The sequence below is a fragment of the Carassius auratus genome, chromosome 2 (assembly GCF_003368295.1).
Source record: "Carassius auratus strain Wakin chromosome 2, ASM336829v1, whole genome shotgun sequence".
Taxonomy (NCBI): domain Eukaryota; kingdom Metazoa; phylum Chordata; class Actinopteri; order Cypriniformes; family Cyprinidae; genus Carassius; species Carassius auratus.
This window is the reverse complement of record NC_039244.1, coordinates 14,098,946-14,120,586: the sequence shown is the minus strand read 5'-3', so window position 1 is coordinate 14,120,586 and position 21,641 is coordinate 14,098,946. Positions and strand designations below refer to the sequence as shown.

The following is a 21,641-nucleotide window of genomic DNA, read 5'->3' as shown; positions in this document are numbered from 1 at the left end:
CTGAGAAAATGGCGGCGGCTCGGACTGGAGACGTACGATCTTAACGTGACATGCATGCTCTCCTTCACATCCGTGTTCCCGATATCGTTAAAATCGATATCACTTTTCAACCCAAACTGGGGTTAAAACAGCCCAAAGTCCTACCCAATAGTCTCAACCCAGCATTTGGGTTGAAAAAACAACCCAGTGTTTTTTTAGAGTGTAGTCCAGTCTAGAGGTCATGAATGCATGAACTAACTTTTCTCGATCAGAAACAGATAACATGTTTCATAGCTTGGCAATGTTTCTAAGATGTAAGAATGCTTTTTTTGTAACACGGGAAATATGTTTTTCAAAAGACAAGTTGCTGTCTAATATAACACCCAGATTTTTGACTGTAGAGGAAGTAACAATACACCCGTCTAGTTGCAAACTATAATATATGAAATTCTGTGTACTGTTATTTGGTCCAATAGGTAATATATTTTCTTATCTGAATTTAATAGGAGATAATTATTGCTCATCCAATCTTTTACGTATTTAACACACTCTGTTAGCTAAGATAATTTAGAAGTTTCATCTGGTCTCGTTGAGATATATAGCTGAGTATCATCAGCATAACAGTGGAAACAAATCCCGTATTTTCTAATAATATTACCAAGGGGCAACATGTTTATTGAAAATAGCAGAGGAGCAAGGACAGATCCTTGTGGCACTCCATATTTTACTGATGATAAATGAAATGACTCCCCATTTAAATAAACAATGTCGTAGTGATCTGAACCATCTTAGAGCCTGCCCTTGAATACCTGTATAGTTTTGTAATTGATCTATGAGTATGTCATGATCTATGGTGTCGAACGCAGCACTAAGATCAAGTAAATCTAGCAATGAGATGCAGCTTTGATCTGACGCAAGAAGCAAGTCTTTTGTAATTTTAACAAGTCCAGTTTCTGTGCTATGGAAATTCTTTATACAGATCATATTTTGCAAGAAGGAGCACAGTTGAGCAGACACAACTTTTTCAAAAATTTTAGACATAAATTGAAGATTTGAAATGGGCCTATAATTTGCCAGTACACTAGGATCTATTTGTGGTTTCTTAATAAGAGGCTTAATAACCAGCAGCTTGAATGGTTTTGGGACGTGACCTATAGATAATGACGAGTTAATAATATTGAGAAGCGGTTCTTCGGCTAAATGTCACAACTCTTTCAGTAATTTAATGGGTACAGGATCTAATAATCATGTTGTTGTTTAAGATGCAGTGATAATTTTATTTAGCTCCTCCTGTCCTATAGTTGTAAAGCACTGCAGTTTATCTTTGTGTGCGATGGATGAAACTGAAGTAGAATCTACATTTATTATTGTGTTTCTGATGTTATCTATTTTATCAGTGAAGAAATTAATAAAGTCATTACTATTAAACGTTGATGGAATATTTGAATTGTGGTGTCTGGTTATTTGTTAATCTAGTCACTGGGCTAAATAAAAACCTTGGGTTGTTTTGGTTATTTTCAATGAGTTTGTGTATATGCTTGGCCCTGGCAGTTTTTAGGGCCTGTCTATAGCTGGACATACTGTTTTTCCATGCAATTCTAAAAACTTCCAAGTTAGTTTTTCTACATTTGCACTCAAGACTACGAGTTTCTTTCTTGAGAGAGTGGTTATTACTGTTATACCATGGCACAATATGTTTTTTTCTCTAACCTTTTTAAATTTGATGGGGGCAACAGCTTCTATTATATTTGAGATGAGAGTGCCAATGTTGCCAGTCATTTCGTCTAGTTCATGGGTATTTTTGGGTACACAGAGCAGATAAGATAAAGGCAGGCAGTTTATTTAACAATAATTTAACAATGTAACAATAGTTCCGCCCAGAGAGTAACGCTGAGTCATATAGTTAACATCAGTGATACTCAGTATGCACGATACAAGGAAATGGTCAGTAACATCATCATTTTGAGGTACGATATCTATATCTATATTTGAGTGCCTAGAAAAGCACTATATGTAAGGAATTATTATTATTATTATCAGTAAGATCAATTCCATGTGATATACTTAAATATAGTGTATGATTAAAATGATGAGTGGGCCCAGGGACATTTTGCTTGACTCCAAAAGAGTTCATTAGGTCAGTAAACGCAAGCCCTAATGCATCATTTGTATTATCAACGTGAATATTAAAATCTCCTACGATTAACACTTTATCAAAGCTAACCAAAAGGTCTGAGATGAAATCTCCAAATTCTTTTAGGAATTCTGTATACGGCCCTGGTGGTCTATACAGAGTAGCCAGAGCAAGATATACAATAGATTTCTTTTGCATATCTGACAGTGTAACATTAAGCAGAAGTATTTAGAATGAGCTAAACCTGTATCCTGTTTTCTGCATAACATTGACAATATCACTATATATTGTTGCAACACCTCCCCCACGACCAGTCTGATGGGGCTCATGATTATAACAGTAGTTTGGTGGAGTAGACTCATTTAGACCAATATAATAATTTGGTTTTAGCCAGGTTTCAGTCAAGCAGAATACATCGAAACCATCATCTGTTATCAGGAGTAGAAGTTGTAAAACTGTTAGCAGCGCGCTGTATACTTACCCCGTACTTGTGAGCTCTCTGCTCTCTCAGCTGGGCCTGCCTCACCTCCTGGTCGCGAATCTGCTGTAAGGGAACACAACTAGACACAGATGCAGGTTACAGTGCGAGAGCAATTTGTTCAAAAACTCAAAAAGAAAAACTCCCTTCAATGAACAGAAACAGGTCGGGAAATTAGGAAAAAGGTCCAACTTGCGTGAGGCTACCCAGAGAGGCAGGTCCTTGGTGGAGAGCCATACCCTTTGACCACACACATAGCGGGGAGCAGGAGTCTGGTGACGGTCGGCCGCTGCTTCAGTCCACCTATTAGCCTGGGCCAAGGCTGCCTAAGCCCTCTTCCAGGTGTGTTGACACTGTCGGACAAAAGCCAAAGCAGACGGGCCCACAGCTTCGGGTTCCTGTGTGGGAAACAAGGGAGGTTGATAACCGACAGAACACTGTAATGGGGACATACCTGTGGCAGAAGCCGGAAGGGAGTTATGGGCGTATTCTACCCAGGACAGCTGTTGACACCAGGAGCTGGGATTGTGGGATGCCAGGCAGCGAAGAGTACATTCCAAATCCTGGTTTGCCTGCTTGGACTGCCCGTTGGTCTGGGGATGGAATCCTGAAGACAGAGGCCCCGATCTGCCGACAAAACTCCCTCCAAAACCGAGAGACAAACTGGGGACCCCTATCAGAGACCACGTTGACCGGAAGACCATGAATCTGGAATACATGATCAACCATCACCTGAGCAGCTTGGGAAGGGGAATGAAATGGGTCGCCTTAGAGAAATGGTCCACCACTGTAAGAATGACGTGTTACCCTTAGATTCCGGAAGGCTAGTGACAAAATCAAGGGCCAAATGTGACCAGGGATGAGAAGGGATGGGCAACGGGTGGAGCAGACCAATGGGAGGTGCATTGGAAATCTTGTTCTGAGCGCACACCGAGCAGGCAGCCATGAACTGCCTGACATCCTTGGCCATGGATGGCCACAAGAATTACCTATGTCATAATTCCGTTCTGGGGGACTCGGGCGGTGGGAGAAGAAGGCACAGGGATGCACCTTTCCATCCACGTGCGACCGCTGAGATAGGACCGCACCCACATCGACATTGGAGGCATCCACCTCAACAATGAATTGACGTTCAGGGTCTGGAATAGACAAGACAGGAGCAGAGATAAAACGGGACTTTAATTTATCAAAGGCCTCCTGTGCCCCAGTATTCCACTTGAACGGTACCTTGGGAGAGGTGAGTGCCTTTAAAGGTGCAGAAATCTGACCAAAGTTCCGGATGAACTACCAATAGAAGTTGGCAAACCCCAGGAACTGCTGCAGAGCTGTACGAGAGTCAGGAGCTGGCCACTCGGCAATGGCCCTTGCCTTACAGGGGTCTGCTTTGATCTCCCCCGCAGAAACAACGAACCCCAGAAACGGAACTGACTGGGCATGGAAGACGCACTTCTCCGCCTTAACATAGAGCTGGTTCTCCAGCAGCTGTTGTAACACCTGGCGACATAGGCGAGGCGAGGCGTTGCTGCTTCTGTTGAGGAGTGAGCTGAAGGCGCGTCACCTGGATAGGCTCAGGCTCAGTGGTTTCTTTGGGGGAAACAGATGACTAGTCCTCCAGGGTCCACGAACTGCCAGGCACTGACGACGGCAGCGAAGGTGACCCTCGATCTGCAATGCCATGTTAACAAGATCGTCAAAGTCAAGTGGCAAGTCCTGAGTGGCCAGCTCATCCTGAATGTCTGGCAGGTAGCTGCCAGAGTCTTGAAATGAATCGCATAGTCCGTCACTGAGCGACCCGCCTGACGGAGCCATGCTAGCTGGTCAGCTGTGTCCTGACCTCTGGCAGAGTGGTCAAATAGCCTCTGCATCTCCTGGCGGAAATCTTTAAAAGAAGCACAACAGGGAGTTTTAGTCTCCCAGATGGAGGTTCCCCAGTCTCTAGCCTTGCCGGTTAGAAGAGTCAATCCAAAAGCCACTTTGAACATCTCAAGCGCATATGTTCGTGGCTGCAAGGCAAACACCACAGAACACTGGGACAAGAAGGCCCGGCAGGAATTGGGGTCCCCATCATAGGGTGGTGGGTTATTGCATCGGGACTCAGGCTCATGGCGAGGGAGATGGTGAACTGCACGACCCTGAGCAGCCTCTCGTTATAGCTCTTGGATGCGGTTGGTCAGCTCAGCCACTTGGTTGGCTAGGAACTCCACCTCCCTTGTGGTGTTCGTCAGTCTGGCTTCATGCTGGCCCAAAAGAACACCCTGCTGGGTGACTGTGGTTCTGACAGAATCTGCACCTGCTGTGTCCATCTTGGCCAGATCGTTCTGTCAGGAACACAACTGGACACAGATGCAGGATACAGTGCGAAACCAATTCATTCAAAAAGTCAAAAAGAAAAACTCCCTCCAATGAACAGAAACAGGCCGGGAAATGAGGAAAATAAGAGACTTCAATGTCCTTGCATAAACACCCGACAGGGGGCACCCAATGGCGCGGCAGCGTAGAGAGCGGAGAGAGGAGGAAGCCACGAGAGAGCCAGTGATGGAGCAAACAAAAACTCTTCTGAAGAATGCCGGTGCCCGGTCTAGGAAATGAGGGAGGGGAAAAAATAGAAAAACAAAACAAAACCAGTAGCAGCAAACAATGGCACGACAGAACAAGACTTGACAGGATCAGACAGAATGGCTACACATGGACTATTATCGAACAATGATCAATGACAGACGGGAATAAATAGAGCAAGAGATGAACAGACATTGAATTCAGGTGAGCGGAGTCAAACAATTAGAAGCGGAAACTGTAGTGATGAGGGGGAGGGAGGAACACCACAGATAAATGAAAGACGAACGATCAAAACCAAAACAAAACAACATGTGCACACGAAATGCAGACATATACAAAAAAACACACACACTGAAGAACGAGGTGATTGTAGGTGATGTTAAGGGGCGGGGCCATCGTCATGTTCAGACTGTGGCATGCCATCGGACATGGATTCTGAGTAAACTGATTGGATTCCTAAGCAGGAATCCACATCCAATCCCCTCGAGGCATGTCACAGTGTCATATATGATTGGTTGGGGATCAATTTAATGTCTTACAAGAACTGTTCATGTTAGCTCCACTGAGGTTGATCCTTTTTACTTAGCTGCTTCTACACGTTGTTCTATACTTGGGTATAAAGTTGATCTCTGCAGGATTGATGCTCTCTGAACCGAACTTGCCAACCCCTGTTCTATACAGTCCCCAAGGAGTTAACGCCATGTCGAAAGACCATTCTCGAGAGGGAATTTCTCCGGTTACTGTCATAACCTCTGTTCCCTGAGAGACGGGAACGAGACATGGTGTAGGCTGTCATGCTGACTGCTCTGGTCTGCTGTGCTGTTGGTTCAGTCGGAAGATTCTGAGCTTATGCCGACAATACAACACATTATATAGTGGCGAGGGCCCTGCCCCTATTTGTCATCTTGGCTGGCATTGGCCAGTGAGAGTTACAATTCACTGGCATTGTGCAATAAGATTTCAGTTAGGTTAGGAAGGAAGGGAGTCCCCATGGCTTTAATGCATGTCTCATTCCCGACTCTCAGGGAACCAAGGTTACAACAGTAACTGGAGATGTTTTAAGCAGTGTAGATAAGCGCTTATTCGTCATTTCTCAGATCATTAATTTACTTGGTAAACATACGCAATGCGTAAAAAAACAATTTAAGTCCTCACAATCACTAATCATGTCTCCAATGGATGCAACAAATGCCTCGTTTGTAATGGGTTTTATCGGTTTTGTCTTTCTGTTCTGGGGGACGTCATCACAGTATGTTAAGGAGCTTAACATTTCTTTCACATGCTTGAGGTATTCAGCCAATCACAGTGCATTGGATAACTGGCCAATCAGTGTACACCTTGCTTTTCAGAACAATGTGCTTTAAAAAAAAAAAAAATTACACGTTTCAGAAAGGTGTAGAGGATCAACAATAATGTACATTATGTGGAAAATAATGTTTTTTTTTTGTTTTTTTTAGTTTAAACCGCTTGGACACTGCATAACACCAAATACAGAACAGAATGGTCTTTTTAGCAACGTCATGTGACCCCTTAATCACAGAATTTCAAAGATGAACATGTAGCTAGATAGTTCCCCCACTGGAGATACATGCAGTAATTTATTAATCGGTTCATCGATAATAGAATAATATAGAAATATATATATATATATATATATATATATATATATATATATATATATATATATATATATATATATATATATATATATATATATATATATATTTGAAAGAATCCAGTAGGTGGCAGTGTTGCACTTCAAATCGGCTCACCACGCAGCGTTCATTGCTCCTTATGTGATAGTAAAAGAAGTAAGAAGTAAAGAAGATAGAAGTAAAATATATTCTGCGTTTTGAAGTTTTCGAGCAAACTGAAGATTTTTGTAAACTGATTACTAAAACATATGTTGTGTGGAGTTCAGTACAATTAGTGAATTTTGGAGGAGTGTGTGTAAATATAATAACGCATCGTATAAGGTAGACCAGAGCATTGCTTCGACAGGATTGTATCTAACTAAAATAAATTCTCCTGAAGAAACTAAATGTTTAGTTAACTGTAACTACAATTTTGCCTACATTAATGTTTGGTTAAAGAAATCAGATTTATCGATTTAATTAAATTATATCATTAACTAAATATTGTGTGTAATTTAAACAAATTTCTGCATGAACTGATTTTATATTTTCTTTTCTTTACTCTCTCTTTCTCTCACCCTCTTTTACTCTTAAAAATAAAATAAGGTTATTTTAGCATTATAGTGTTTAATGCTGTTATGTTTGACATTTAAAAGACTTTACTCTCTTTTAGAATTTTTTTGTTTGTTTTGTTTTTGTGATACCCACATAAACACATAAACATATTATCTACAGGTGTAAAATAATGCATGCATAAACAAATAATAAAATATAAATTGATTAACATACATATTTTAACTTAAAACACAACACCTGACAATGCATAAACAGGGAATGCCTACTTCCCAATAGGCATTAAAATATATTTTATATTATCTTACCTTATTTGCAATATATTTCCCAATAAATATTAAGAATATTCATACATTTTTTTAAGTAAATACGTAAATTAATTTATTTTATACTTTGTACTGATTTATTTATTTTACTTTTCATGTAAAAGTATAGTATAAAAATGTTTTAAATATTTTCAAATATTACCAACCAAGTGACTCTTTTTTGCTTTAGCATTATTTTCTGTTTTGAAGTGCAGTAAATAGTTACATAGAAGGACTAATGTGAAGTAAAACAGTATAATAACAAACCCTTACGATTTAAAAGAGTAATTTTCATTTTTAAATAATGGTCAGAGTGACTGATGACGCATTCTTCCTGGGTGACTCTGAGTCATGACCGGTAGGTGGCGTTACGTGGCATAATTTTGGTCGCATCCAAAATTGTGACACGAGGAAGAGCGTTTTCCGCCTGAGGCGGGGTCACCATCTCTGTTGGCAAAGTTTGGCAGTTGAGACTGAGAGCGGTCGACAAAATCAGCATAAACACATCGAGCCTAAATCCAGATCGTCCGTTTTTTAGCGCTCGCTGTCGTGTAAGCGTGCAGTGTAGCGTACGGTTGTCTTGATCTGACTGCAGTCATGTCCGAAGACCCGAGCTCTCACCCTTGGTCCATCGACAAGGATGACTATGAGCTTCAGGAGGTGATCGGTGAGCTAAACCATCACACGTCAGATTACCTCAGTGATAGAATAACGGAAATTAAGATATCTTTGTTATGATCTCTGGGGCTCAAATGGTCTGTGTTATTTCTGATCTCCATCGGTAATTGAGCCATCGCATCTGAAAGGCGTTCAGTTTATGTTAGCCATGCTAACTAACTAGCCACCCGACATACCAGCAGACTGTAATATTGCGGACAATGTCTGATTTACTGTTGGATTTTGGTATTTCATAGCGTTATTATGTTATACATGACACATGGGCTGCTTGGGGGTTTAAGAACCGTTACAGTTGACAACTTGCTAGTTAGTTTAGTGACAAGCTGCTTCATATAATGTTCATGCAGATAGGCTGTCATCTAGATTAAAGTTTGACGTATATTGAGATCCCTTTAACTAACCAGTTAACTAATAAAATCATAAACCGAGCTGATTTTCTTGTCCTGCACATTTGGGTTTGGTCTTTCAGCTCCCTTTGGTGAGGGGAGTTGTCATGTAAAAGGAAGTGTGGAACCATATGAAATGAAGACCTATTATAACTGAAGTCCATTCGCTGAACAATAACGAGCATGACATTTTAATGGTTAACCCTTCTGTGTCTATTTAGAAAACTTACACAGAGGTCCTTAGAAGACACAAATGTGAGTGTCAAAAAACTGTCATAAAACATGTATATTATTATTATATAATAAATTTTTCCCTTTTTGAAAGTTTTTCCCATTCCCCAATTAATTCATTTTCAGATCTTTAACACTTTAAACCAACATCAGTCCTGATCTTAACTACAAAAAGTGAATTCTTTTGAGTAATCAGGCTCTGCCAATATAAATTATATACACGTGAGGCCTTTGACGTTTTGCTTTGTAACTTCGCGTAAGAAAAATAAACCATAGTAAATTGGATATCTTTAGAGCAGGTTGTCTTGATTGAAACGGGCCCAACATTACGTGATGAATAGATCATGAGATCTAGATTTTTTTGGTATCTTGTCACATCGCAATGACGACATACATAGTGATTTCCTACATCATTCAAAAAAAAGTTCAACCAGTGGGGGTAACAACACAATCAAAGCCTGTTAACAAAGAATGTATTACTTAAATTGCCCTTTGATTAAATATTGCATTTATATTGGGGACATTTTTTCCCTTTAAGGTCCTGAGTGTAACCATTTTGTGAACCCAGTATAAAATAGATTTATGAAAGCAAATGAGGGTAAAATATGAAAATTCCCCCCTAAAAAATAAAATCTGCAAAAATAAAAAAGAAGTGTCAAAATTGTCCCTAAGAATGCACTTTCAATTTTAATTTCATCTATGGATTTAGAATACTGTAATCCTCTGCATCCATCATCTCTTGTTTTTTTTCTTAGTACTGTGTTATTTCATATGCAGATTTTTTTGTTTGAATGACTAAATCGGATTAAAATTTTTAAAATCTTTTTCTGCTGTTATATAGGGAGTGGAGCAACAGCTGTGGTCCAGGCAGCATATTGTAAACCCAGGAAAGAGAAGGTGGCCATTAAACGCATCAATCTTGAGAAATGCCAGACCAGCATGGATGAGCTTCTGGTAATGTCTGCTTACTGCTTATAAAATAAGACACACTACCTAAAGGTGTTTGATTAGGACAGAGTCTCTGCTTAAGCTGGTTATTTATGATGGTAGTTTTTTTGACTGGCTCTCTTTAGCGGCATAATGTTTTCATGTATGTATATGTTAGGGGTGCTCTGATCACGATCGGCCGATCGTTATGCGCATCTAGTCAGTAAAGCCGGTTCTCTAATCAGTGGTTAATTCCATCAGGTGCGTGATTTCACATAGAGCAGCTGTTACTACACAGAGCCGTTGTTAACTGAGAAGATGCGCCAAAAAATGCTGAAAATGAAGTGGATTTGCGCATCTTCTCAGTTAACAACGGCTCTGTGTAGTAACAGCTGCTCTATGTGAAATCACGCACCTGATGGAATTAACCAATGATTAGAAAACCGGCTTTACTGACGAGATGTGCATAACAATCGGCCGATCGTGATCGGAGCACCCCTAGTATATGTGTGTGTATATATTCCAAATTAAAAATCAAATTTTCTGTCTACACAGAATCTGTGCATTATTATTATTTTTGTTTGAAGAACGTTTCTTCAAACAAAAAAACATTAGTTGAATCTCTTGGTAATTGAATAATTTAATTAGTTTATGCTATTCTGCAAGCATGCAAGAAAACTGCAAAGGTTGAGACAAGCTCCACTATTTATAGGCACAAATATTGACTGTCTGATAATATTTCAGTTTTAGAAAATATGCACTCTACATCTGACTTAGGGTCTGTCCCATTCCCCTTGGTTAATGATCTTTTTGCCAAATGGCGGGGTCATGATGTAACTCGTGGCATGTGCAAGGCAACCAGCCACATGTCTGTCAATCAGAGGAGGATTAAACTGGCACAGCCACAGGGAAAGACTTTTCTGGTTTGTGATTCAACTATTATATATATAAACCGATTGTCTGGGGTTTTCTCTTTCAGTTCTGTAGCTTAAAACTCATGAATGGCCATATCTTGAAGTAATTTGATCCAGAAAGCCATGGTTGAGCACTCCTATTGATCTGAATGGTATCTTTTGTTTGCAGTTACTTAACAGTATTGCCTTTTAGAAACTTATGCTTAGCTTTAAACATTTACTGCTTTCTAACATTTTCTTTCCTCCTCTTATTTATTTATTTTAGAAAGAGATCCAGGCAATGAGCCAGTGCCATCACCCAAATATTGTGTCTTATTACACCTCCTTTGTGGTCAAGGATGAGCTTTGGCTGGTCATGAAGTTGCTCAGCGGTGGTCAGTTAGTTCTTTGTTTAAAAGCATGTCTTGAATAAACAATAACAAAGAGGAAGTTGCTGAAATAGAAGTACTACATAATACAAAATCTTCCCATTCATGTCTGTTTTCAGGCTCAGTTCTTGATTTCATTAAGTACATCATTTCCAAAGGGGAGCACAAATCTGGCGTCATGGATGAGGCCAGCATTGCCAGCATACTAAAAGAAGTGCTAGAAGGTCTCGATTATCTGCACAAAAATGGTCAGATTCACAGGTATATGGATGGTTTGGTGCCTGTCTATAATTAGATTCATATGTGCTTCATTTTCATTCTTAATTTTGAGTCACTGAGCAATACACTGACCTGTGCTTCTCTCTGTAAAGGGATGTGAAGGCTGGAAATATTCTTTTAGGAGAAGACGGCTCTGTTCAAATTGCAGGTGGAGTTCCACTGTCAATGCATTATTTTTGTCTTTTGATTATTGACAGTTAATTAGCTTAATATAAGGGTTTAAAATGACAGTTTTTTTTTTTTTTTAAGGAATGCAAAATATTCTTTAGATCTAATATTTGGTCGCCTTCATTGTGTATGTACTTTAAGCAGAATGTTAAACATTAATATGTTATAGCGGAAAAGAGGCAATATAATTCTGTTTGCTTTCATAGACTTTGAATGGCCTTTAGATGCACATTTTCTGGACTAGGAAGGTTTTTATTTGATCATAGGTGGCTTGACATGAAAAGTATGTAATGCCAACACTTGCAGTGATCTTGGGTCAGATGATTGATAGTTTTGATGTCTGCTTTTCTCCCCGAAGACTTTGGTGTTAGTGCCTTTTTAGCAACTGGTGGAGACATGACTAGAAACAAAGTGAGGAAGACGTTTGTAGGAACTCCATGCTGGATGGCGCCCGAGGTGATGGAGCAGGTTTGTGTTGTCTTATCTGTTCCTACTTTGCCTTTTACATGTATCTTAGAAACTGAATGGCTTTGTTACAGAATGTGATTATTATAATGTGTTATAATGTCAATCGCAGGTTAGGGGTTATGATTTCAAAGCTGATATCTGGAGTTTTGGGATTACGGCTATTGAGCTGGCAACCGGGGCTGCTCCATATCACAAATATCCTCCAATGAAGGTAAGCAGCCAGCAAGTCACTGTTTGTTTTCAGTTCACGGAGAGTCTGCGATGAAACCTGCCAATAGAGTGATGCAAGAATGATCTGAAAATCTGGAAATGAGTTGGCATTTTGCACTTCTGATTCCATGGCCCTAAAGTCAGTGGGTGTTTTTAATGGGTTTTTGGTTAAATGCCTAATAAGATTGGTAGTTAACACAAACTCAAATTCATGTTTTATGCTTCATAAAATACATCAGTAATACCTCAATCTTTTTTTGAAAAATGTGGTTGTTAACAAGTAGCTAAATAGGACCACGGATGTTGTCGAGGACATTACCTTACCTACTCCTTAGGGATGGTCATCGTTTACATTTTATTGATACCGATACTGTTATCAGTACTGTTATCGATACAATTTGGTGCAAAAAGATATGACGTTGTTAAAAATTTCAAGTTATATTATTAATGCTGAACTTTAGCAACTGTATTAATGTTCTTCAATCAAGAGCAGTGAGTTATTTTTCTCTTTGTGTTTTATTTTATTGACATTAACCCTCTGGAGTTGATTATGAGACGCATTATGAGGCATTTTCTCCTGATAACCCTGAAAAGAACTTAAATTACACTTTCAGATTTGATTGTACAGATAAGAGCAATACATCAATCGAATCTGTAAAGGGTCTACTTTTTTGTATACAGACATAAAAACATCAAAACTTTGTGCATTTATAAAATAAAGATAACAAAGAAGGTGTGCTGTCTGCAGCCTTTGCGCTGATCTTCATTTAGAAACGCGTCATTAAAATGAACTGTAACTCAGTGAATACTTAACGAAGAGACATGAGAGAGATATCTATAGAAAGCCTGACATGTCTACTTTTATCTAAAACTACTGAAAACAAATATTCTGTGATAAAGTACTTCATATGAAAACAACGCAATGTCCGTTTTATTTTCGTTTTTTTTCTCAAAAACACAATCATGTACATACATGCTGCTCACATATTATTATATCCCAGTTTGTGCTGATTACAGTGAGATTAGACTTTAGCCATTTAGATGTGTATAAGAAACTGAAAAAAGCATACGTCAGGGCATGACAAAACTTCTCGAGGCCCCAAAAATACCCTTAGACTCCAGAGGGTTAAAGAAATAGTTCTTAACTAAACAATTTTAATTTATGCATAATTAACTGTTTATATGTAAACCTTGTGTATTTTAGACAGTTATAGTACAGACAATAACTAATATAACTTAAGTTATCAGGTGCTGTTTGACCGGCATTTTAGTGTATGGACGCCTCGGGTGGACACGCTCTGAATAAGCACGTTAGAACAGCACACGAATAAAACGCTTAAAACACACGCAAATAATGTACTTTTGTGATTGCAAATAAGTGCAGTGTCTCGTGAGTGTAACTCTACCGTTGAATAGACATTTGATGTGAATGTGTCTCGCGAGTTGGAGCTAGAGCCGCGAGACATAATACAGCGCATTGCTGGAGGTAGATGTTGTATTTTGTTAGTAAATGTTTCATTATATTACTTGTGTTATCTCCTTCGTTCACTATTACACTTCTGCATATATTGCTGGTGTCGCTTAGTTTTGTAACGAAAGGCCACACTTTCGAAATGTTTCACTCTTGCCGCGATGACTGACTGCACGCGTCATACACACACACACACACACACACAGCACATGTGTGTGGATATCACTCGCACGTCGAGCAAACGTCGGCCACATATTTCAGTGAAGGGAAATGACAAGCAGCAGCTTCTAATTCATCATTAACATTGAAGTATACAGAGATAAAACAACGCAAGTATCGATAACAGTATTGTTTGTCCTGAAGCTTATCGGCACTCCGGTGTCGACCCAGTTATGTACCGGTCCAAAAAATTACGGTCCTCGATACCCATCTCTACTACTCACTAGTCCTATTTTACAGCCTTGTTGTGTTTGTATTCCTGCTCTTGCAAACTATTCTAACTCGAACATTGCAGCTTATAGATTTTAAATAAAGATTAAAAGATTTGTCAGAAGCTTAGTGGTGCTGACGTTGAAGTCATGGAGCCACAGTGTTGTTTGTTTGTAACCTAACTTCAACTTTTTACTTCTGCCGAACTTTATTTCATAATCTATAAAATCTACAACTTTATGCAAGAAATGTGTAGGAATCATGAACTTTTGTTTGTCACAGTGACTTATTTTCTGCAATAATCCAAAAGCTAATGGAAAAATCCTATTTGCTTTTTGCCAAAGGGGCCCAGGGTAAATCTAACTTCTGGGTTGGCCTTCAAAAATGAGTCACTCTATTGCAATAATCGTTCAATTCACGGAGCCTCTGGTTGCTTAATGTTTTTGTCTGTACTTTTTCCACACTAATGATGTGTCTGGGTCTTTCTTTTTCGTATTCCTCCCTTTTTTTTTGGTTTAGGTCCTAATGTTAACCCTGCAGAATGACCCTCCTTGTCTAGAGACTGGAGTTACAGATAAAGAGATGGTTAAAAAATACGGCAAATCTTTTCGGAAGATGATCTCCTTGTGCCTCCAGAAGGATCCAGAAAAACGGTAGTGCGATTGTTTTCTAAAGTTCACTGACTCTGTGTGTGGAATCTTCTATTATGATGTTATGACGTTGAGACATATTATTAATATTCAGTGCTATTTAACAGGCCTACAGCTGCTGAACTTTTAAAACACAAGTTCTTCACAAAAGCCAAGGTGAGATACTGTAACCCAAAATTGTAAAAGAATATTCATTTACTGGTAATCTAAGTGCACAAATGTGCAGTCAGTTTTACGTAATTGCTGCCAAATTATTTAGTTTGGCTACAACATTGTTGCCTAAACATTTCCAGACCACTGGTCCAACATAGCTGCTTTACTGTAACAAATACTCCGGATTAGAGTTTCTAAAGGCCATTTCCTGCTCATGGGATACAGTATTGTAACAAATGCAATGCTGCCTCAGCAGACTTTAATTTCTAGTGTGTAAACAAAGAGGCCTGTACAGCACTAGAGTGCTGCATTACGACCTATAGAGGATGCTGTCTGTACTTATTGTCTCAAATGTATTATTAGTATAGTATTAATCTCAATCTCACAGTTTTAACCAAAATCTTACATTTGTGGAATTATTCGTAATGATTATATTTAACTTATTTTAAATATGCAATACATTTGTTCACTGCTGGCTTGTAGCTTACTATGAAATTAGAATTATATTTCCCACAATTCCTTCACAGAACAATGAATACTTGAAAGAAAAACTGCTGGACAGGGCGCCAACAATAGGAGAGAGATCAAGGAAGGTGGGTGTCAAATTTACTGACAAATATCATACAGAAGTGTTTGTAGTTGTTCTTCAAGAATTTGGTTGTTTGCATAAATAGGTGCGGAGGGTTCCAGGCTCCAGCGGTCGACTGCACAAGACTGAGGATGGAGAGTGGGAATGGAGTGATGATGAGCTGGACTTGGAGAGTGAGGAAGGAAAGGCAGCGGTAGCCGCTTTACGGGTACACAATCATCTGCTATGACGTTACGTAATGTCTGTTTTGTTCTAGTCTGTGGATTTATATAAAGCATTTTCTGAAGTCTTTCAATTGTCTTTTTTTAGTCACCAAGAGTAAAAGAGGAGGCTGTACCAAATGCAGAGGTGGGAGTTCAGTTCCATTTCCTACTTTCTGAATAACCTTTAAGCCATTCTTAAGAAAACCTTGTTTCTGCCTTTTTCAAAGATTTTTCCGGCAGATCCATCAAGCTTCCTTCAGCCAGCAGCTGCAGGACAGTCTGAAGTGCCACACGCTGCAGATGATACTGCCACAATATCAGCGTCCTCTCCAGGCTCCCAGGTGAGCTCTGCTGTGAAGACCGTATCATCAGTGAGAATGACCAACAAGTGGACTTGGTTCATAATTTAGGTTTGATTTTAAATCTTTTTAAAATGTATCTCCCTACAGGCCGGTGGACCTACTACAACAGGGCAGGAGTCAGGCAAAATCCCCATCAGCCTTGTACTAAGATTAAGGTACTTCCCTTTTTAGTGACTTTAGTGAACCAAATGGATCCAGTAGTTAAGGGTTAACCATAGAGTTGAGGCCAGTTAGTACAGTTGTTCCACAGGGTTGCTTTAGCTCACCCTAAGCCCATTCACATTCTTTTTAAAAACGCAAGCACTGATCCCAGTAACTTATGCCGCGTTTCCACCGCAGGAACTTTACCCAGGAACTAGGGGACTTTGGCCAGGTACTCTGTGTGTTTCCACCGCAGGAACCAGTAACTAAATAAAGTTCCGGGTAAAAAAATGGCGAGGTGGTACTTTTTCAAAGTTCCCGAACTTTCAGGGGCGGGACTTTGGTGCTAAACATGCTGATTGGTTGAATTCACGCAGCATTGGTTGAGTTCAACCACCATTTATTCGGATCAACATTTTCAAAATATTACTGTTATTGTGTTATGAAATGTAGTTGTTTAAAACTCAAATCTGTGGTGTATTTATAAAGACATCGCCTATTTAAAAATGTGTTTCGTCAATCTCGGAGACGGTGAGCTCCACTCGATCAGCGGGAGCTCAGTGATCATCCATCCGACCAGAAGCAGCCCCCCCTGGATAGACCTTCTGATATGTGCCGCTGGCTCTGATGTCTCTTTAGTGGTTAAACATAAAATATAATTCAGCTGCGGCGTAAATCTAACAGGTTTTCTTTGGTCTGTATTCAATTTATCTATATGTTAAAATTAAAATAAAAAAGGCAAATCTATATAATATTTCGTTTCATTATAATGGCTGTATATAATGTTACACATATCCCTGAACTAAGTACATTTCTGCAGCTGTTACTATGTTTAAATGAAAACAAAAGGAGGCAGTGGTATTTGATATTCTATTTCCTTTTATTGTAAATATACAGAAAGGAAAGTTGCAGTAACCATGGTCAGCTGACTGAAGTTATCAAGTACGCTGCTGTTTACCGATTTACCGGATTCGCGTCGTCGCGGACATCACGCTCCCGAGTCGAATGCACTTCCAAAATCAGGGTACTCTGTGCGCGCAGACTTACGTCAACAGTCTATTTGCCTAATCTTCCCGGTACTTTACACCGCGGTGGAAACGCAGAAAGCAACAGGTCTGGAGGGAAAAAAGTTCCTGGGAAAAAAAGTTCCTGGTACTAATGTTCCGGGTAATTTTGGTGGAAACGCGGCATTACAGTAATAGTAGGATTTTTTGGGTTAAACTGATATAATTCCCTCTTTTCAATGACAATACAAATATTTCAGGTTAAATGTCAGGTTTTTAGAGTGATGTAAATGTGCAGGGTTGAAAGCCTGGGCTTTACAAGGTTGTTATTGTTGACTCAAACTATTACAAATCATTATATAGAATATGAAAAACTTAAAGGTAAATCAGAAATGTTGCATACTAACTAAAATAATGGAAGTATTAAAATGAATAAGAATCTATAAATTTAAATATTAAATTAAATGAATAAAAATGGCAAAAGCACATACATTATTCTTAAGTGTTATTAGTGTTCCTGTAGCTCAAGTGGTAGAGCATTGCGTTTGCAAGCGCAAGGTTGGGGGTTCAATTCCCAGGGAACACATGTTAGGAGAAAATTGTTAGCCTGAATGCAATGTAAGTCGCTTTGGATAAAAACTTTTATTATTTTTTTTTTATTTATTTAAAAATTATCAAAACATTAAGATTAAAATGAAATCCAAAAATAGCAACCAATTCAAAATATGAATAAATACAATATTAGTATGTTAAATAACACTGGTCCTTACAGTTCTGCAATAATCAGAATGCCTTCTGATAACGTCATTTCTTAAACTTTTTCCCTTTCTTTTTTTAACAACAGGAATACAAAGAAAGAGTTGAACGATATCAGATTTGAGTTCATGCCTGGGAGAGGTTTGTGCAGTTTACTGTTCGATTGACTAACTCAATCTCAATCACAACGCTTGTAAAATGTGTTTAATTGAATGTCTTCTGTGTGCAGACACAGCGGATGGAGTGTCTCAGGAGCTTGTTTCTGCAGGACTGGTGGATGGGAGAGACTTAGTCATTGGTGAGTTTGTCAAGATAAAAACACAATTGTTGCTTGACACTAAAAAGATAAACAATAATTAGTGTTTCTAACTTCTATAATTTTTTTTTTAGTTGCAGCCAATTTGCAGAAAATCGTTGATGATCCACAAACCCACAAAAATGTCACTTTCAAGCTGGTAAGTTATTAGATGATGTGATGCAGCGGTCGGTTGCTCATCGGAGGTGTTGTTTTATATTTGGCCTTTCTTCTGTTTAGGCTTCGGGAGTGGACAGCTCTGAGATTCCAGACGACATTAAACTAATGGGATTCGCTCAGCTGAGTATAAGTTAAAAACAAAGTATTACCAGCAACGAAAAAACAACAACAAAAAAAAAACAATTGTTTGCACAACAGTGCATTGTAAATGCTTTCATTGGCCTAAAGAAACCACTACTGCCAAAGAGACAGAAGGAACCCGACACCACATAGGATTAACAAATGTCGAATAGGACTGCATCCGAGTTCTTCATAGGAGCGCACTTCAGATGTTTACAGTATTCATGTACGTTTTGTTTTCTCTGTTGCTTTAAACATTTGCACAATCTGAACCAACTCCTAATACTGGTAGATGTCAAAAGAATGCCTTACTTTGGATAGTACTACTGAATTTACAACTGTAGGTAGACAGTAGCTGTGGATCTCATCTGTGAAATGAATGAGTTACTGTGTGTGCTTTCAGCTGTGGAGGGGAGGGAGGGTCGTCATTCAATAGCATTTAAGGGTGCATGTTGGCACAGCTGTAAAGTCAACTGTTCAGTACATCACTCTGTAAAATGGTCTGTCTTTTTGTAGTGACAAATATTGTATGGTTTTACCCACAACCCCGTCAGACATGTTTCACCTGTGCACTGCACCTCACATTTACACGTTTCAGCTGCTTTCTCACTATCGGGATAGATTCCCATCGTTTTGCATGGGCTGATGCCAGACTGCATGAATGATTTGTAACTTAAGATATGCTGATCATTTTGCTCTCACTTAATTTTGCCAGCTCTTTAGCAGGAAAACAGGAGGAGAAAGAAAAAGATGAAATGAGATATTGAGCTTGTTAAAAAAAAACATGAACAAGAAGAATTTGAGAGTTCTCATCAAATTGACATCTTTCTTAAAATGTTTATGCTGTTGTATCAGAAAACAATTTTATTTCTTTGTAAGTTGTGCATTTCACTTAATATTGGAAAGAGGTAAATTCAATTTTGTTGATTGAGCATAATGTTATAAGTTTCATTTATATGCATATCTTGTGAAGTACAGTTGCAGCTGTTTGGATAGTGTTACGGAACTAGATTTTATTATTTTTTATTTTTATGATTTCTTTGAAGGAAATTCCAATGCTTGCAAGGCAGCAAATGATTAGCATGAACATTTTGGTAAAATCACTCAGTAACGTTTTGAATTCTCAATATTCTGTTGTTCAACGGGAGATTTTAAACGCTTTTTTAAAGTTCTCAATCTATAAGCTCGTCTTTACGTGGAACTCAGTGCAAGTAGATGTGTAGAAAAAAGGAAAAATATGACTTGCAATACATTGCCAGCCTTGCAAGCACTGTTAATGAAGTGAAGACCAGTGAAGCATGGGACTCACTGACCAGCAAGAAACAGAAGTAAAGTGACTTTAGGACTCATCCCATGTCCAAGTAATATTGGCAATAGTTTGAATTTCATGGCCTGTTTGTGTCTTTGTAAATATTTAAGTTCAATACATTTTTCTTAATGTCATCTGTCTCCGCTGTAGACTGATGTCTGATTCCATGTTATATTGGCAGAAAATGTGTTCACGAGCAACTGGTATTTTTTTACCTTTTAAAAACATAATGTCACTGTTTTTGTCAACTTTTAGGTTTATTTTATTTTATTTTTATTCTTCTGAGTGAGGCTCTACACTCCATTTCATTTTAAATTTTCCCAGTTATTTCTCTCCTTGGTTTCCAACAAACAGTACATTTTTAAGATGGTCCGTGATCCGTTCGCTATTTTGCATTTGTATGTGCAAATGACTTGATTTATTTTATTATTATTGTTATTTTATATATATATATATATATATATATATATATATATATATATATATATATATATATATATATATATATATATATATATATATATATATATATATTTTTGTGAATACAACAACGAATGTGGATGGGACATCTATCAAGAAAGAAATCATGTTAATAATCAATTTGGTGTTGTTTAGAAGTATAATATAACCGGTATATATACCATTCACAGTTTGCCTTTCTATGGAGAGTGCAGGTTTGTCTGATGTCTTTTTGTTGGCTTCTCTTGTGTTCACAGTTGAAAAACACAACACTTGGCTCAAAGCATTTCATTACTAAGAAGACGTATTCCCTAAATGATTACTTTAGCATGACTTGAGAATAGTTTGTGATCTGAATTCTACTTTGTAAACCGTGGAGGGCTATTATTGTTTTCCTCCATTTCAGTTTCTGCCTTGCTGTCTTTGTTTGTCATTGTTGGAGTGGTTGGTGAGACTCTTAGAAGGAATGCATGTGGAATGTCAGTTTTGTGTTAGTTTGTGTGTTTAAATGCATAACAAATGCATTTCAGATACTTTAAATAGACTGTTGGGTCAAAGCCTAAACACAATTTCATTTCTTTGATGGTCTAAATTGTCGTTGGCCCTGTCATGATTTTCTAAAGCCTCAACAAAAGCCTCAAATATTTCCCCTTTTTTCTTGTAAAACATTTCAAATCCTCAAGTCTCGTTCTCTTTCTCACCATGTTAGTGATAATGAATTTTTCACGCGTGCACAAGTGGCTGGCTAGTCCTTTTCTGGAACTTAATGGAAGTAGTTCAACGGAGCACTTTGAAAATCATAATATTGTTTCTCATTCGTAGAAATCCCTAAAAAAAAAATACTTATTAAATAAGATAAAAGAATTAAGATGATTTGTCTTCAGATTGACACACCAGATCTTGTTGATCTCTACATGCTCCTGTTTCTGTGTGGTGATGTTTGTGTGTTGAGATCATTCCACCGTTCTGTCAGCGGTTTGGAAGGCTGACGGTTTCACAAGCAAAAAGAGGGATTTGCTGCATTTTAGTTGAATATTGAAGTGTTTTCAGTTCAAAGCTTTCTTTTTTTTTTTTATTCTTAAAAAAATCATGTTTTCATCTTATTGAACTTAATTGTCATGACATAACAGCAATGGAGGTATTACCATCACTCTCGGTATGGTGTGTTAAGGACAATAGTAGAACACTGTATTTCACTTTTTGGGATTTTCAGTGCATGTGTACCCAATTAT

At 38.4% G+C, this 21,641-nt stretch overlaps 1 protein-coding gene across 1 annotated transcript; it reads left to right on the top strand.

Annotated features, from left to right (window-relative positions):
• The first annotated feature begins 8,063 nt into the window (after positions 1 to 8,063).
• oxsr1a (oxidative stress responsive kinase 1a) lies at positions 8,064 to 20,084 on the top strand. Its single transcript, XM_026285074.1, has 18 exons — positions 8,064 to 8,326; positions 9,796 to 9,908; positions 11,061 to 11,169; positions 11,283 to 11,424; positions 11,535 to 11,590; positions 11,969 to 12,078; positions 12,188 to 12,289; positions 14,708 to 14,841; positions 14,946 to 14,994; positions 15,519 to 15,584; positions 15,666 to 15,788; positions 15,890 to 15,928; positions 16,011 to 16,124; positions 16,233 to 16,300; positions 18,135 to 18,187; positions 18,276 to 18,344; positions 18,437 to 18,501; positions 18,582 to 20,084. Exons 1-18 carry the CDS (start codon positions 8,257 to 8,259, stop codon positions 18,654 to 18,656), a joined length of 1,557 nt encoding a protein of 518 aa, XP_026140859.1. The 5' UTR covers positions 8,064 to 8,256; the 3' UTR covers positions 18,657 to 20,084.
• The last annotated feature ends 1,557 nt before the right edge of the window (positions 20,085 to 21,641 follow it).